Below are 18,804 nucleotides of genomic sequence, written 5' to 3'. Positions count from 1 at the left end.
ATAAAGTTCGAAGAGAAAATAGTGCATTCATTTTGGAAAAAAAAACTTACAAGGGGATGACACCTCACCTTCATTAGTTGGGAGAAAAATCCAATTTTAATATATTAAGTAGATAAAATAAAAAATAGATAGATAGATATAACAAATGCAAAAAATATTTAAATATATCAAAAATGATATTTCCCTAAAATATTTTATTAGTAGATATTTTTCTTCCTTAGGAATAAGATTATAAAATTCATATAATGTAAAATGCATAACATATATCGTTTAGTAATATATGAATAAAAATACCTGATTAAAATATTTGTTAAAATTAATAAATATCTTGATAAATATCTTTGGTATTTAATGTGGTTAAAATTATAATTATCACGTGATATATTTTATAACCCGGTTATTTTTAATATATCATGAAAGGTTATATTTTAATTAAAGGTTTAAAATATATCACGTAAAAGATAAAAGGGTAAATGTTATATTTTATCAATATTATTATAATTTAAATACATTTTTTTTAAATATTTTTGTATCAATATTTATTAGTATCACTTGATATTAATGATATAATTATTTTAGGTTAAAAATTTTAACATATTTCATTCAAAAGGTTATTAGTTTTTTATATTAATCAATTTTAGTAATCTACATTTTCAATAAATCAGAGATATTATTATTATTATTATTATTATTATTATTATTATTATTATTATTATTATTATTATTATTATTATTATGGGTAAAACACCCAAATAAGCCAAGGAGAGCTCGAAATTACCCAAATCAGGCAAATTAAAAATCCACACCTGAATCCACCAGGACGAATTATTATATAATTCGAATCAATTAGATTTGAATTATACTATCAAGTAATTCGAATTGATATAATTCGAATTACTAGGAAGGAAACAAAATAATGAAGTTCGAAACAACTCGTTTCGAATTATACCTATCTAATTCGAATTTACTTAATTCGAATTACTAGGAGTAGTGCACATTAGAGAGGTTCGAATCTAGTTGATTCGAATTAGGTGAAAATTGATTTGCATAGTAATTCGAATCAAGTTGATTCGAATTACAAGGGATTCGGCTATAAAAGGAGTTCGAGCCAAGTTCATTCGAATCACTTTCTCATTCTCCAACCCCACCAAATCCCAGAGAAAAAGACCAACGTTCAGTACGAGTAAGACCAGAGCGGCTTTTTTTGTCGATGGGGGACGATCCGGAAAGGCTTTATCGTTTGGATGGAGTAGCTCATATCGCCGGTGTGATCAACGACGAGGTTAGTGGTTTATGAAAGCGGTTTATGATAACGGTATTTGTTAATGGTTTTTTATAATGGTTTATGTTACTGTTAGCGGTTTAGGATAGTGGTTTAGGATCGTGGTGTAGGCTAGTGGTTTTTGTTAATAGTTTTTTATAGCGGTTTATTTAAGTGTTAGCGGTATAAGCAAGTGGTTTAGGCCAGTAGTTTTTTTTAGTGGTATTTGAAATTGTTTTTTGTAAGCGGTTTGTGTTAATGGTTTTGGATAGTGGTTTTAGTGATGGTTAGCGGTTTGGGGTCGTGGTTTAGGTTGGTGGTGTAGGACAGTGGTATTTGTTAATGGTTTTTTTTAGCGGTTTATTTTAGTGTTAGCGGTTTAAGCAAGCGGTTTAGGCCAGTGGTTTTTGTAAGCGATTTTTGTACTCGGTTTTTGTTAACGGTTCTGGATAGTGGATTCAGTGATGGTTAGCGGTTAACGGTAGTGGTTTATGATAAATATGAAAATGCATGTGTTTTTGTTAATGGTATTTGCACGTGGTTTGAGTGAGCGGTTTGTGTATGAAATGTCGGTCGTTTGTTTCATATATCTTTTACCCATCATGATTTATTTTATGGTTCCTTATCAAATATATCGCTTATGTTAGTGGTTTGTGCATATGTTCTAATTATGCGGTTTATGTACTGGCCAGCCTCGTCGTTGCATATCCAGCGTTAGGCGGCAGCAGGGGATGCGTCTTGATGAGAGGTACGTTCCGTACTTGCAGATGGCCGGACTGTACCATCTTGCGAGACTGAACGACAGATGGTTCCGACTAGACGAGCCCCTAGTAAGTGCATTCGTCGAGAGGTGGCGGCCTGAGACGCACACCTTCCACATGCCGTTCGGAGAGTGCACTATCATGCTTCAGGACGTCGCATACCGGCTGGGTTTGCCAGTCGACGGAGATTACGTTAGTGGTTGCCTTACCGACTTCCACCTTTACATTGAGGGTGGGAGACCTGCTTGGCAGTGGTTCCATGAGTTGCTCGGTGTTTTACCTCCCGAGAACCAGGTGCAGAAATTCGCAGTCAACTGCACCTGGTTTCAGGAGACATTTGCAGAATGTCCAGACGGGGCAGATGAGGAGACAGTTAGGCGCTTTGCCCGGGCCTATATCATGATGTTATTGGGTACGCAGCTGTTTGCTGACAAGTCCGGCAATCGTATACACATCAGATGGCTACCTTATGTTGCTCGGCTTGAGGAGATGGGTCGCTACAGTTGGGGGTCGACAGCACTAGCATGGCTGTACAGGTGCATGTGCCGAGTCACCAACAGACATGTGGTGAAGTTAGCTGGCCCGTTACAGTTATTACAGTCTTGGATCTTCTGGAGGTTTCCCACTCTTAGACCATCTGGGTATGATGAGATCAGCTGGCCCCTTGCCTCGAGGTACCGTTATTGTTTTGTACTATATATTCTTCTTGTTTTTATTTTCAATTATGCAACCAATTTTTCTGTTTTCTCGTACGCAGATGGTTTGGTTACAATCCTGGGATTAGCAACAAGGGACCTCGGGTACAGATGGCTCGCATGAAGATCGACTTGTTACAGCCTCGGCAGGTAAGTACGCAGAATATTTGTGTATCTGAAATCATTGTTTCAGTTTATAGTGTCTGACATAACTGTACGAACGATTCTATTTTGATTTTTTCAGTTCATATGGATGCCCTATAGCGCACTCGACGTCATCCAGGTTGTCCATCTTGAGGTCTTGGAGCCTCGGCATACGATGTTATGGCGATGCAGGACGTCCCTGATTTATTTTGCGGTTGTCGAGTGGCATCAGGTTGATAGAGTTTTACCTCAGTTTGGCGGCGTTCAGCCCACACCGTCTCCCGCCCTGAACATCGACTTCCTGATGTCAAAGGACGGGAGAGGAGGTGACCGTTGGTTCCCGGCACAGTACCCTGAGTGGCATCTTCACTGGCAGGAGCGTGCGGATCACATTCTACAGTTTGATATCGTGCCCGACCCCGGACCGTCACATGAGTTCTTGACATGGTGGTATCAGCACGGAAAGAGGTTTTTGTCGCCGGAGATGTTATTGGGGGATTCGAGAAGTGTTCCTATTCCAGATGAGGCGACGCAGAGGGGTGCAGGCCGACTTCCAGATATGGACCGGGTCGAGGATGTTCCTGACAGACGTCGTGTTGTGCGGAGAGCACAAGTTGGGACACGTCGTAGCCAGCGTGAGTGGAACTGGGTGGATCGGGCTATGGATGACGTCGACGACCCAGTTAGGGGTGGGGGGAGAGTTCGTGGTCGTGGAGGCAGGAGGAGGGTGGGTGCTGCTAGAGAGGGTGCCCAGATGCCTGGGGGAGGTGATGTTGCGGGGGTTGATAGGGCCCATCATGGCGGGCATGATGGTGGGCTGCGTGGATCTGGTATGGGAGATCCCACGAGTCACACTGATGCTGGGCTTGGTGGTGGAGGTCTTGGAGATTATTTCATAGGTGTTCCCGGTGATGATCATACCCTTCAGGAGAGCACTCCATGGGTGAGTCCGGGCTCGATGTTTGGAGACTTGCTTGCTAGTGATGGCATTGTGGCCGAGTTCGGTGGGCCGCATTTCCTTGATGATATCCGGACCATCATGCAGGAGGATGAGGCTGCAGCTGGACGGGTTCATACGACAGGGGCACAGGCACCGCTGGATGTAGATCTGAATGAGCCTGCCACGGTAGCTGCTGCGCATCCTTTTGCCATGGGTGGGACCCCAGCATCGGCCCAGACTGTTGGGTCACATTCAGTTGCCGGCCCGTCATCATCCAGACCCGTGCATGTTGCGCCTATGACCCCGAGACAGCCAGCTCCGGATGACAGCGACGACTCGATTGAGGATGAGGAGCCACTTATACGTAGGGGTTACCGCACACGGGTCTCACGCCGTTGCGGCACTGGATCGCACCTATTTAGATGATCTATGGATGGTGGTGTATGTCATGTTGTTATATGTATATTGTGTACCTTATTGGTTGGTTATCATTGTTATGGTATGTACTTTGTTGTTATGATATTCGATGTTATGTTATGTACTTTGATGTTTTGTTATGTCATTTACTTTGATGTCTTCTACTTTTATGTTATGATATATAGTTTGATGTTATGTTATTCATTATCAGTCATCCCATGATATAATGTTGTTTATTTTAGATATTAATTTCAATCATTTAAAAGACATTCAACAGAAATATTTGGTACGAATAACAAGTTTCATTACTCATTGGAAACAAGTTAGTTTAACGGAGAACAATGATTGCTAACTGAAGTAGAAGACAAGTGCTAATAGATTAACAACTAAAAACAGACAAACTAAATATCCTATTGATTTGCAGCAGTCCCGCTGGGGCCTGCGGCTTGTGGACAACTACGCCTGGTGTGACCTGGCTGCCTGCAGAGGCCACATCTCTTTGGCCGGTTCGGATCTGCTTCATCCATGTTGGTGCGAATTCTTGTGGATCTAGGACGACCCTCCCTCGCACGCCTCATATTCGGATCCGGTATAACGGTAGGCCCGGTGTAAGGTGGCCAGAAATCCTCTGGAATGGGAGGTGTAAATCCCATCTGATAGACACCGAAGACGGAACTCAGGCGATAGACCTCGTGGACGTAAGGCTGCCATGTAAGTCGTGAATAAGCACAGCATGCCAGTGCGTGCGGACAGAGAAAATGGAGTGCTTGGAAGTATCCACAATCACAAGTCTTAGACCCTAACGAGACCCTGTATGTACCAAGAGAGAATGAACCTGTCGGAGTCGTCTCAGCAACGGTGTACTCCGAGTTATCCCTGTCGTAAACAGTCACCGTGAAGCACCTGGCTGTCCTCAGGTTGGCCTCGATACACTTTACTAGGTATTGACTGAATTGTTGTCCAGTACCCATCTGAGCCTCGGCCTCCCTACCCTTACGGACAAATAGCTCAGCTAGCCTTCCGTATCTGGCCTTCACCGGCGAGCAAACAGGGAGGTTTCTTACCCCCTTCAGGATTGAGTTGACACATTTCGAAATATTGGTCGTCATGTGCCCGAATCTCCGACCCTCATCACAGTACTGTGTCCACAACGAATACTCGATTCGGTTCGCCCAGTCACACATTGCCGGATTCTCAAAGCGCAGAATGTCAAACCAGTAGTCGAACTCCACCTCGGTCTTGGCATATGCGGCGTTAACAAGAAGCCTCCGGGCATCTTTTCCCTTGAATGTCAAGGCAAAATTCGCTGCAACGTGTCGAATGCAGAACGCCTGGTACGCAGCAGGGGGTAGCCATCCCCCATCCGGAGCCTCGAGGGCTGCCTTGATGCCGTTATGGCTATCTGAAATAACTAACAGACCCGGCTGAGGTGTCACGTGCTCACGGAGGTGGGAAAGAAAGAAAGACCATGACTCAGCATTCTCACCCTCAACTAGTGCAAATGCCACGGGGAGGATGTTCGAGTTTCCGTCCTGTGCAATGGCGACTAGCAGTGTTCCCCCATACTTCACATATAGATGGGTGCCATCAATACTCACCAAAGGCTTGCAATGACGGAATGCCTGGATACAAGGGGGGAAAGTCCAGAACAGCCTATCAAAATAAACCTGAGACTCGTCAACCTGTCCCCCAACTCGAACAGGGCAAGTCCTGAGGACGGCTACAGTGCCAGGCATCGTCAGCTGAACTCCTAAAACCCACCTAGGGAGCTCATTGTACGACTCGTCCCAGTCCCCATATATGACGGCAACGTCCTTCTGCTTCGCCATCCATACCCTCCTGTACGTAGGCCTGAACCCAAAGTGTGCGGCCGTGGCGTTTTGAAGCACCTTGATGTTCACAGCTGCATCAGCCCTAACAATCGGCATAATGAAGGTGGATATGACATGGTAGTCCAGACTCCTATGGTCGCTGGAGATGGAGCTGGCAAGACATGTATGCGGTCCGTTGTATCGCTTCACTTTCCAGATACCCTTCCGCTGTCGGAGACTCAACCGAATTAGCCATGTGCACCCATTCCCAAACTCAAAACACTTTCCCACATACCTGCGGTAGTCAGACTCAACGACCTTGTACTGGACCCCTCGACGGATACTGTACGTCTTCACACTCAACAGCGCCTCATCTTTATCCTGAAATTGTTGGCCAACCTGGAACTCGTTCATACCGGCAGACCCCTCGGTATCTCTAGCGCCAAATCCTGAGGGCTGCAGAGCATTTTCGTCCTGCCACATGGTATCCAGGTCCAACGAGGAAAAATGGGGTGGATACTGCTGTGTGCCAGAACTAGATCCACCTGTAGCCCTTCTCGGAACAGTAGTTCCAACATCATCGCCACTTTCATCAGCGATCATATCCGGCTCCACGTCATCGTCATCTGGATCATCAAACATACCATCACCAACACCAGCCGGTGTGGGACAATGTACCTCGGTGGGAATATGTTCCCCATACCGAACCTCGGTGGGAATATGTTCCCCATACCGAACCTCCTCTCCAACATTGCCGCTCAGATCAACGGCAAACGAAGGGGACGCAACAGGCTGCATCGGTGGCTCATACACAGGAGCAGAGGATGAAGCAACAGCAGGTCTCGAGCTCGAGCCGGCAACCGCGGCTATAGTATTGGCATTCCGGTTCGAACCACCCGAGCTAGATACCACATCAACCAACTTTGCCAACAGCTCTGGTGTCCTTACCTCGGGAAACTGCCTACGAGAAAGAAACATAACCTGCAAGTCCTCGTCACTACCGATTGTGAAACAATCAAACTTCACGGTGTCATGGAGCACCGCTGTTGGAATGCGGTAGAAAAACTTCTTGACCCTTTTAACTCCTTCAAGACCAAGCTTCTCCAGCACAGAGCTAACAAGAGCATCGTAGGTGGTTGTTGGCGTCACGATAATACATAGGGGATCCTTATCAGTGAACTTCACGCCGGACCGAGTTTTTCTCTTAATCGACCCTCTGTAATGTATTAGAACTAGGAAACTCTCCTCACTAGCCATCTCCCCTCTTTGTTGAGAGCATCATGAGTTCACAGCATATATATACAGCTCTGGCTCACACTATATATATGTAATTCGAAACAACTTATTTCGAATTAGGTTGTATCACAAACTAACCTAGTAATTCGAATTAACTAAATTCGAATTTGATAAGTATAATTCGAAACAACTTGTTTCGAATTACTTTATTTTGTTTCCTTCCTGGTAATTCGAATTAACTCAATTCAAATTACTTTAATTCATTGCCTTCCTAGTAATTCGAATTATATCAATTCGAATTACTTGATAGTATAATTCGAATCTAATTGATTCGAATTATATAATAATTCGTCCTGGTGGATTCAGGTGTGGATTTTTGATTTGGCTGATTTGAGTAATTTGGAGCTCTCCTTGGCTTATTTGGGTTTTTTACCCTATTATTATTATTATTATAAATAAAATTATTAAAAATATTTTTAATTGATAATTGATAAGTAGTTTAATAATATGTTAAATATTTAATTTGATATAATTATAATAAAATTAATTTCTTAAATTAGTATACTTATGTATCATTCATTAAATACTAATTATAATATAATTATATTAATTAAAAATATTTTTCTAAAATAAATTTAGAAGAATAAATAGTACAATCATTTTAAAAGAAAAATAGATTAATAAAAAAATGATACCTCACCATCGTAAACCGGAAAAAACTATTAAGTAGATACAATGGCATTCCTTGATATTTAAGTAAATAATAATAGACTTAATTCACCGTTGTGTTTTATAAAAGAAAACACTCGGAATATTAGTACTTTGTTAATTTACTAATTATTTATTTGGTCAATGAGTCTCCCATGACATGTGAATATGTGTGTATCAATAGACATTGATACATGGAATGTCAACCACACCAATATAATTCCCAGTCAAAATTAATTCTCCTGGTCATGCTCCGTGCCTTAGATTTTCCCTCATCCGAGGAATAAGATATTATGATTATACGCAACATCTGATTATTTGTACAAGGAGAGCAACATCCTTAATCAGTTTACACATCCATATCTTTCTTTTATATCAATCCACCTAAGTTATCAAAATTGATAATTGATGTTTAACAATGTACAAAAATAATGATAATAATGATCCATTACAAATATGGCCTCCTCTTCTAATTAAATACATGAATTTTGAATAATATCAATTCATTAGGAACAGGTAAAACAAAAATATTGAAAAAAAAATCAGTTCAAAATAATCCAAAATTATCTTATTTGCAATCTTTAACTATCATTTACTTTACTTTGTATTCTTTAAGTTTTGTCAAAATAATTGACTAATATGTAAATTACGGATAGGAGTTAAATAAAATATCTTGTCACCCTAATATAACCGAACACCAAAACACAGAGGAAAACAAAAATAGCTAACTGTATTTAGTGTATTATGAAATGATGGGTCAGAAACTAATTGGCATTGCAACTTCAATAATTCATTCATGTGATGAGGTACAAGACTGCGTATAATTGAGACACCATTGGGTGTTAAGACAAATCACATTTCTCTGAGATTGAAAAGAGAGAACAATGGAGGAGAAATGAATCACCTTGTTTCTCCTCTAGCTTGAGGAAGTGACTGAGGAGAATAACCAAAAGAAGTAAAACTATTATCCATGTCTCTATTTCCAATATAGGAGCCAGTATCAAATGACGAAGAAGCAAGTGAATGCAAGAACTCATCAAACCCTTCATGATTTGAACTTATATGCTTTCTCATCTCATCTGGCAACTCAACCTCTCCATCCAAATACCTCATAACTTGCCTTATGTTAGGCCTAGCATTTGGATTATCATTTGAACATATCAACCCTAATTTCAGCACCATAAGAATCTCATTTTCATCAAAATCCCCATTCAACCTTGGATCCACCATGTCAAGTATTCTCCCTTCTTTGAACTTCTCCCACAAGCAATCCACAAGAACCAACTCCTCTGGCAACGCCTTCGGCTCGATAGGCCTGCGCCCGCATGCTACCTCTAGCAGAAGCGCGCCGAACGCGAACACGTCGGAGCTTGTGGTTGCCCTTCCTGTTCTAGGCAATTCTGGTGCCAAATACCCCAATGTACCAACAACTCTTGTTGTGCTTGGATTAGCACCATGTTCATACAATCTCGCTAACCCGAAATCGCCTAGTCTCCCATTCATTTCCGAATCAAGCATCACATTACTAGCCTTCACATCTCTATGTATAACTACTTGCTCATAGCCCTCATGAAGATACAAAAGGGCTGAAGCAACACCCTTTATGATCTTGAACCTTTGTTCCCAATTCAGGACAATCTTTGGCTCATCAAACAAGTACTTATCCAAACTCCCATTAGCCATAAAATCATAAACAAGCAAAAGATCTCCGCGGCGCCGGCACCATCCCAATAATTGAACCAAGTTCCGGTGCCTGAGTCGGCCTATACTCGCAATTTCCGATACAAATTCCCTCAACCCCTGCTTTGATTCATGTGAGATCCTCTTTACAGCCACTTGTATCTTCGAATTCGGCAATATCCCTTTGTAAACCCTTCCAAATCCACCCTGTCCAAGCAGCTCCTTGTCCCTGAATCCTCTGGTAGCTTTCTTCAGCTCTTGGTACGAGTACCTATGCGGCCCAATCTCGAGCTCCCACGCTTCGATTACATCTGCATTCTTCATCTTCCAGAAGAGGTAAACCCCAATTGCAACTCCAAACAAAACCAAAACCGAAATCGAAGTAGAAATCCCAATTATCAGAGAGTTATGCTTCTTCTTTGGACCTGGAAGTTGCGGTAGATTAGCAAGATCAAGAACTGGTGCTGTACCATTGATTTTAAAGCTCCAACCCAATATATAATGAGAACTAGCAAGCAACCCTGTTGAAGAAGAGAATCCAACATACATAGTATCAAGAAAGATGGGTGAGAGATCCACATCAAATGACAAAGTTACCCTTTTAGGCTTAGAAGAAGTTGGAGACATTGCCACACTCAGAACATTCTTCACAGAATCATAATCAACCCAAACCATGATGGGTTTCCCACTCTTGAGATTCAAATCCTGCAATTTCCCTGACCCATTATCATCAAGATAGTAACTTGCATTAACAGAAGCATTGGATTGCAAGCTATTGATATCAATCCCAACATGGTTATCATTTATATCATCGAATTCAAAGTCTTGAACAGTGTCAAACTCAACAGCAAAACGATGGTTAGTTAAGTTACCAACATCGTCTGGGTTGAAGAGACCCAAGTACTGGCTTGGGTGAGCTTTGAAATCTTTCGAAGTGGCTATGGTGAAGGCTAAGCCATGGCCACCGAGCTTGGGATACTCAGGAACAATAGCAAGAGCGAAGGAAGTTGAAAAAGAAAGAACTTTACCACTGGTTTTGTCTTTGACCTGAAATGGTGACGGGTAGAAAGCGTGACCCATTAATCTGCTTGTTTCGTTTGTTAATCTTAGCAAACCGTTTTTCTCGATTCTGCTATGCCGTTTAAGGATGTTGGTTGCATCACAGTTCTTGAATCCGGAATAGAGAAGCTGATCCGGCTGAGATGAAACTAGGATAAGAAGGAACAGCAACACAGAAGAGTTGTTGTTTCATGTTTCTGGCCATGACAACTACAGAAGGTTATTGAAAGAGATCCGGGAAAAGGGTGCAGATTTGAAAAGGTTGGTGGTGGTAGAACAAAACAAACAGTAGAATAATCAATCAGAAAAACGAACATATAATATATAAATAATAATAAGATATCGTTTGGTTTGGAGAATAAATGCATATGGGAGAAAGTGGAAAGCATAGAGAAGACAGAAGAGATTAAATTTTGGTCACATGGAAGGGTCAGAATATACGAGACAAGAGAAGAGCGATGCATAAAGAAAGGAAATGCTTGTTTGGGTTTTTTGGGTGTTGCAGCTCACAAAGGTGTAGTACAGTGTAAGTCAACAACTGGAAGGAAAAAACAGAGGTCTAAGGATAAAGATTAGAGTGGGATGGGGGAATTGAATGATGGTGCTTTTTCTGAGAGTTGAGAGTGACGCGTGCAGTACGGTGATGGAGACGTCGCATTGTTCTACTTCTACAGTACACAGCTTTGTCTCAAAGATTTTTTCAATTACGATAGAAAAAAGCACTTATTCATGGCATTAGAATTTTCAGAAATTGTTTTTAAGGATAAATCACCTCAACAAAGTGAATGGGTTTCAATTTTGCGTTCCAACCTTCTTAGATATCTAACAAGGATGTAACTAATAACAACTCAATAAGTATTTTTAAATTATATTCTATAATAATTAGTAATTATTTAAATTTTATTTTTTAAAAATATAAAAATAATAATTATTAAATAAAGAGTGCTAAAAAGTTAGTAAGTTTTATAATTTATAACCGTCAATTAGTTATTATTAGTACTTTTAATAGTGTAAAATTTCATTAAATAGTATAAAATTACTCAATTCTCTTTTACTGGTTAAAAGTGCTGGCCTCCTAAACTTTCTCATATTAAATACAATTGTTTAAAATTAGCTGAGTAGAAATTATTTACTTGTACTTTTCTTTTACATAAATGTCCTAAATGCAATAAGTTTATATGCATATTTCGTTTTGACTATAAAACTATGTAAATCGAATCTATATCATTCGAATTAGCTAGATGTAACAACAAACCAATGTAAATTGAATTCACTAGATTCGATTTACTAAAAAATAATATAACGTATATTAAATCGAAACAACCTGTTTCGATTTATAGCATTTCAAAAATCATGGTAAATCGAATCTAATTGATTCGATTTACTAGTACAGGTATGCATTTTGATTAAATCGAATTTATTTAATTTGATTTATTAAGGAGTATGTGCTATATAAATAGGATCAGAACGTGGAGTATTCAATAGAATGGAATTGACAATGGGTAGTGAAGATAACTTTTTAGTTCTAGTATACTACAGAGGGACGATTAAAAAAATGCGAGAGGGATAAAATTTTTTGATAAAAATCCATTGAGTGTCTTTATCAAATCTTCTAAGAGTTTTGTTGATTTTCAAAATACTACACTCCAGAAATTGGGATTGCATGAATGAAACGGATAGAGAAGTTATTTTATAGAATTTTGATTTCTGTTGATCACGATGGAGTGAAGTACTCGTTTGTGAAAGACAATTGATGCGTGAGCATCTTTCCTATCTTTTTCTAGTGAATTTGTATTTAAATTGTTGAGTTTAATCAAGAATTAAATATCTTTTAGCCACTATGAATGCTACTTTGAGTCTTGTACAATTCTGTTTATTTTAGGTAGCATTTGGCTGGATTTGATGGAGTTTTTGTAGAAAAAGAGATGAAGGCGAATGATGCTGTCAACTCTGACCTCTCTGTACTAAAACTTGGAAAGCTAACTTCCAGAGCTTTCCAACCCTGACGTCTCTGCACTCAAACTTGACTTCTCTTCCATCAACTCTGCCAAGACTACGCCTAACTTGAGAAATACCAAGTTAGGCGGAATGCACAACAACAACACGCAAGATTGGTTCTGTCCACTTCAAGTTAGCAGTGTTGTAAAAATCGGATCGGACCAGTCGGTTTGACTGGAAAACCAGTGAATCGGACCCTAAACCGGTCCGGTCTGATAGCTAAACCAAACAAGAAAGCGAACCGGTGTGAACCGATTAAACCCGGAATGAACCGGTAAAAATCGGTCAAACTCGGTAAAACCAGTCCAACCGAACCGCTGGAAATTAAAATTTTCAAAATGGGTGGGGTGAACCCCTGTCCTCAATGAAAAAAGAGCAAGTCACAACCACCAGGCTATCACAATTCTAATTAATATGTTTACAAATTATTATTATTATTATTATATATATATATATATATATATATATATATCTTTTATCAAATATATTTACTTCTATTTAATTTATTTTAATTTTAGTTATAAGCTCATTTATTTTAAATTAATTATATTTTTATTTAACAATAATTATAAATTTACTTATTTTTTTCTTTTCATAAGTATATAATATCTATTAATATCATTTTTTAATAAATACTTGTAGTATATAATAGTATAATAGATATAAATTTATAAATTATTTAAAATTTGAAAATAATTTTATTTTAATATAAAACAAAATAAAATATTTATGATAGAGTAAAATTAACAAAATACTTATTATTTCTGTTTCATCTTATTTTAGAATAGGAATATTCTTAAAATGTTAGTAAAAATATGTATTTTAAATTTAACTTTAAATTTTTTACTATTTTTTATTTATATAGGACCGGGTTAATGATGCGTGAGTATCTTTTCTATCTTTTCCTAGTGAATTTGCATGGATTTTGTTGAGTTTAATCAATAATTAATTATATTTTAGCCACTATGGATGCTATTTTGAGTTTTGTGCAATACTTTTTATTTTAGGTAGCATTCGGCGAAATTTGATGGAGTTTCTACAGCACCAGAATCAAAGGAGATGGCTGCGAGGAGCGACGCGCACGCGTGCGCGTGAATTGGAGGTATCCATGGCGACGCGTGCGCGTGACTGACGCGCACGCGTGAATTGAAGATTTGCTCAGCGACGCGTCCGCGTGACTTGCAAAGAAGACCAGCGACGCGTACGCGTGACTGACGCGTACGCGTGACGTGCGCGATCTGCAGAATTTACAGAAATTACTGGCATGGATTTTGGGCCGCGTTTTGACCCAGTTTCCAGCCCAGAAAACACAGATTGGAAGCTGTAGAATGGACAAACAAGTGGTCCCCACCCATTAGCTGAAGACTTGTTAATTAATTCGAATTTAAATTCAAATCTTATTTTTAGGAAAAGATATTATTTTTAATTTTAGATAATTAGATTTTAAATTATTAGGATTAGTTAAATAGGAATTCAGATGTCATTAGAAAAAGGAGTACATTTTTACCAGAACCCTTATTTTTCTTCTCTGAACCATGAGCAACTAATCCTCAATTGTTAAGGTTAGGAGCTCTGTCTATTTGTATGTATTTATTCGTTTGATCTTTCTAATTTAATCCATGTTTAGATTTTTATTTCAATAATTATTTTCGCTCTTTATTTTATGAATATGGGTGGAATAAAGTATGACCCATGTTCTAATTGAGTTCTTGTAAACTTGGAAAAGCTTTTACTTGAACAACAGCTTGAAAACATATTACTGAATTTCTAATTGTTTGTATTTAATGGGATACGTGATATATAATCCCCTTATTTTTGGATAATTATTCTTTTGGCATATAAACTAGAAATTGATCATCACCCTCTAATTGGAATTAACTGACCAAGAAATTGGCAGTTAATGAATTTTAGAGAGACTATGAAGGTCTAAGGAATTAGGATTTAGTCACATATAGTTTGCCATGAATTAAATCTTGCATGATTAAATTAGTTAGTAAGAAAAGTTAATCTGAAAAAATAGATAACTCTAAAGCTTTAACGGTTTTCTCAATATTTTATTCCCAACTTATTTATCTACCTGTCTTTAATATTTTCCGAATTTACTGTTAATGCTTTGAACTTCCAAACACTATTTTCTACTTGTCTAACTAATCCTATCAAACGCCATTATTACTTAATCCATCAATCCTCGTGGGATCGACCCTTACTCACGTAAGGTATTACTTGGTACGACCCGGTGCACTTGTCGGTTAGTTTGTGGGTTGTAAAATACCGCATCAAGTTTTTGGCGCCATTGCCGGGGATTGACTGTGATTAACAACTATTAGTTGTTCGATTGCTTAGATTAAGCGTTTTATTTTTTTTATTTTATTAAAATCTATTTTAAAAAAATTTCGAAAAAAAATATTTTAAATAAATAAATAGCACTATTATCTTTCTTAATTTCTGAATTAAGTTTGGTGTTACCTAGTTATTTTTTTTTAACTTCTTTCTATTATTTATTTATTTTATTTAGTATTTTTTTTTTTTTACACAGGTTACCTCACTGGAAATTCTCTGTACTCTGACGTAGAGATTCCCTTCTTTCTTATTTTCTGTTTTTTATACGCAGGAACAGAGACAAAGACATCTCTTAGACTTTGATCCTGAACCTGAAAGGACTTTCAGGCGGCGTTTACAACAAGCAAGATTTTACAAGGCTACAGAATCCACTATGGATCCAAATAATACTGATAATGCCAATGTGGCAAACCCGAATGGGAATGAACAACAAAGGAGAGTACTTGGTTCTTTCTTCTTCGCTCCTACATTAGATCTTTATGGAAAGAGCATTGTGGTGCCTCCTATTGCTGCAAATAACTTTGAGTTGAAGCCTCAACTGGTCACTTTGGTGCAACAAAACTGCCAGTATCATGGTCTTCCCCACGAAGACCCAAATCAATTTATTTCTAGTTTTCTGCAAATTTGTGATACTGTGAAGACAAATGGAGTAAACCCAGATGTGTACAAACTCATGCTCTTCCCGTTTGCTCTGAGGGATGGAGCAAAGCTATGGCTAGATTCCCAACCTAAGGAGAGTTTGGATACTTGGAACAAGGTGGTTACAGAGTTTCTCATGAAATTTTTCCCACCAAAGAAGCAGACTAAGCTTAGGGTGGAGGTTCAGACCTTCAGGCAGAAGGATGGTGAGACTCTGTATGAAGCTTGGGAGAGATACAAGCTACTGATTAGGCAATGCCCTCCAGACATGTTCTCCAAATGAACTCAATTAGATATCTTTTATGAAGGCTTGGGTGAAATGTCCAAGATGTGCTTAGACAATTCTGCAGGAGGTTCATTGCACAAGAAGAAGACACCGGGAGGAGACTATTGAGCTTATTGAATTGGTTGCTAGCAACCAATATTTATACTCATCTAACAGGAATCCTGTGAACTTTGAGGCTCCTCAGAAGAAGGGCGTCATGGAAGTGGAAGCTCTTAATGCTATTCTTGCTCAGAACAAGCTTATGTCTCAACAAATAAATCTACTTACTCAACACATGGATGGCATGCAAGTCTCAGCTATCAACACCCAAAATCCACCTCAAGAGATATCCTATGACATGGGAGAAAATTTAGTGCAAAATAATAATTATGATTATGCTCAATCCTCTTCTGAACAGGTCAATTACATGGGGAGTGATCTAGAAATTCCAATAATGACCCCTATTCTCAGACCTACAACCAAGGGCAGAGAAATCACCCAAATTTTGGGTGGAGAGACAAACCTCAGAGACCTCAGAACTTCAATAATAATTCTCAGGGTGGCTTCTAACAAAACAATTACAATAACCGCCAATTTCAATCTCATCAACAACAACCACCACCACAGGCAAATTCTAAATCCCAAGAAGATTCTAATTGGGAAATGATGAAGAGTTTTGCGCAGGAAACCAGAGCATCAATCAAGAATTTGGAGATTCAGATGGATCAAGTAGCCATAAAAGTTAATGAGATTGATAAGAGGACCACTAATAGCCTTCCGGGTAACACAATTCCAAATCCAAGAGAGGAATGCAAGGCTATCACCTTGATAAGTGGACAAGTGGCAAGTATGGAAGCACAAGTTATGCAGGAAACCATAGCCTCCATTAGAAATTTAGAGGTGCTAGTGTGCCAACTGAGCAAGCAATTACTTGAGAGGTCTGCAAGTACATTTCAAGGTGATACAGTGGTGAACCCAGGAGAAGATTGCAAGGTTATTCAATTGAGAAGTGGTAAAGTAGCTGGCTCTGAGACCAAGGCCAATGAAGAGCTAGTTGAAAAGGAAGCTCCAGAAGAGAAGAAGGGAGAATTGGAGCACGCCCCTCCAAAGCGTGCGGACAACCCATTCCCAGACTCTCTTGACACTTATCCTACATTGCCAAATACTTCTGAGTACAAGCATAAGATGCCATATCCTCAGAGACTTCAATAGGACCAAGGACAAGCAGTTCTCAAAGTTCTTGGAAATCTTCAGAAAGTTACAAATCAATATTCCTTTTGCTGAGGTTTTGGAGCAAATGCCTATCTATGTCAAATTCATGAAGGAGCTTGGTGCACGAAATTGAAAATCACAATTCTTGACAATTCCGCACAACTAACCAGCAAGTGCACTGGGTCGTCCAAGTAATACCTTACGTGAGTAAGGGTCGATCCCACGGAGATTATTGGTTTGAAGCAAGCTATGTTTATTTTATTATTCTTAGTCAGGATCTCAATTGAAATTATCAGTAGGAATTATTAGATAAATAAAAGAGCGTGAAATAATAATGTTACTTTATTAATGGAGAATATGTTGGGTTTTGGAGATGCTTTGTCCTCTGAACTTCAACTCTTCCTTGAAATCCTTTTCCACACGCAGCTCCTTCCATGGCAAGCTGTATGTAGGGTGTCACCATTGTCAGTGGCTACCTCCTATCCTCTCAGTGAAAATAGTCCAGATGCTCTGTCACAGCACGGCTCAGCTGTTGGTTCTCGATCATGTTGGAATAGGATCCATTGATCCTTTTGCGTTTGTCATCACGCCCAGCAATCGCGAGTTTGAAGCTCACAGCCATTCAATCCTTGAATCCTACTCGGAAACCACATACAAGGTTTAGACTTCCGGATTCTCAAGAGTGGCCGACATCAATTCTAGCTTATACCACGAAGATTCTGTTGGGGAATCTAAGAGAAGCTTATTCAGTCTAATGTAGAATGGAGGTGGTTGTCAGGCACACGTTCATGGATCTGAGGAAGGTGATGAGTGTCACGGATCATCACCTTCTTCATGTTTAAGCGCGAATGAACATCTTAGATAGGAACAAGCGTGTTTAAATGGAAAACAAAGGTAATTGTATTATTCATCGAGACGCTGCAGAGCTCCTCACCCCCAACAATGGAGCTTAGAGACTCATGCCGTCAAAGTGTATAAATTCAGATCTAAAATGTCATGAGGTGCAAAATAAGTCTCTAAAAGTTGTTTAAATAGTAAACTATGATAGATAGTGCAGAAATCCACTTCTGGGGCCCACTTGGTGTGTGCTGGGGCTGAGACTTAAGCTTCTCACGTGCCTGGGGCTGTTTTTGGGCGTTCAACGCCAGGTTGTAACCTGTTTTTGGCGTTGAACTCCAACTTGTAACCTGTTTCTGGCGCTGGACACCAGACAGCGCATGATACTGGCGTTGAATGCCAGTTTACGTCATCTATCTTCGCGCAAAGTATGGACTATTATATATTGCTAGAAAGCCCTGGATGTCTAATTTCCAACGCCGTTGAGAGAGCGCCAATTGGACTCCTGTAGCTCTAGAAAATCCATTTCGAGTGCAGGGAAGTCAGAATCCAACAGCATCAGCAGTCCTTTTTCAGTCTAACTCAGATTTTTGCTCAGCTCCCTCAATTTCAGCCAGAAAATACCTGAAATCACAGAAAAACACACAACTCATAGCAAAGTCCAGAAATATGATTTTTGCCTAAAAAAATAATATTCTACTAAAACTAATTAAAAATGCTAAAATCTACATGAAAATACCCCAAAAAGCGTATAAAATATCCGCTCATCACAACACCAAACTTAAACTGTGCTTGTCCCCA

At 39.3% G+C, this 18,804-nt stretch overlaps 3 protein-coding genes across 3 annotated transcripts; 1 reads left to right on the top strand and 2 right to left on the bottom strand.

Annotated features, from left to right (window-relative positions):
• Positions 1–1,210: 1,210 nt before the first annotated feature.
• LOC130975252 (protein MAIN-LIKE 1-like) lies at positions 1,211–4,227 on the top strand. The gene is made up of 4 exons (XM_057900069.1): positions 1,211–1,282; positions 1,954–2,696; positions 2,780–2,867; positions 2,962–4,227. The coding sequence occupies exons 1-4, from the start codon at positions 1,211–1,213 to the stop codon at positions 4,225–4,227; spliced, it is 2,169 nt and encodes a 722-aa protein (XP_057756052.1).
• A 401-nt stretch (positions 4,228–4,628) lies between these two features.
• LOC130975251 (uncharacterized) lies at positions 4,629–7,286 on the bottom strand. The gene has a single exon (XM_057900068.1). The coding sequence runs from the start codon at positions 7,284–7,286 to the stop codon at positions 4,629–4,631; it is 2,658 nt and encodes an 885-aa protein (XP_057756051.1).
• A 1,398-nt stretch (positions 7,287–8,684) lies between these two features.
• On the bottom strand, positions 8,685–10,901 carry LOC130975250 (L-type lectin-domain containing receptor kinase S.4-like; the record flags this gene model as incomplete). The annotated part of the gene is made up of 1 exon (XM_057900067.1): positions 8,685–10,901. A coding segment is annotated over one exon (2,028 nt), but the record flags the coding sequence as incomplete, so codon positions are not given.
• Between the last annotated feature and the right edge of the window lie 7,903 nt (positions 10,902–18,804).

Source organism: Arachis stenosperma, chromosome 4 (assembly GCF_014773155.1).
Source record: "Arachis stenosperma cultivar V10309 chromosome 4, arast.V10309.gnm1.PFL2, whole genome shotgun sequence".
In the NCBI taxonomy this organism is placed as follows: Eukaryota; Viridiplantae; Streptophyta; class Magnoliopsida; order Fabales; family Fabaceae; genus Arachis; species Arachis stenosperma.
Note: the sequence above shows the minus strand (reverse complement) of the source record. Positions and strands in the feature narration are given on the sequence as shown.

What these genes read in the sequence shown, in the direction of transcription:
- LOC130975252 (XM_057900069.1), top strand. Translation starts at nt 1,211, where the DNA reads ATGGGGGACGATCCGGAAAGGCTTTATCGTTTGGATGGAGTAGCTCAT. An exon ending in AGCTGGCCCCTTGCCTCGAG is followed by an intron (nt 2,697 to 2,779) that starts GTACCGTTATTG and finishes TCTCGTACGCAG; the next exon opens with ATGGTTTGGTTACAATCCTG. An exon ending in ACTTGTTACAGCCTCGGCAG is followed by an intron (nt 2,868 to 2,961) that starts GTAAGTACGCAG and finishes TGATTTTTTCAG; the next exon opens with TTCATATGGATGCCCTATAG.
- LOC130975251 (XM_057900068.1), bottom strand. Translation starts at nt 7,286, where the DNA reads ATGGCTAGTGAGGAGAGTTTCCTAGTTCTAATACATTACAGAGGGTCG.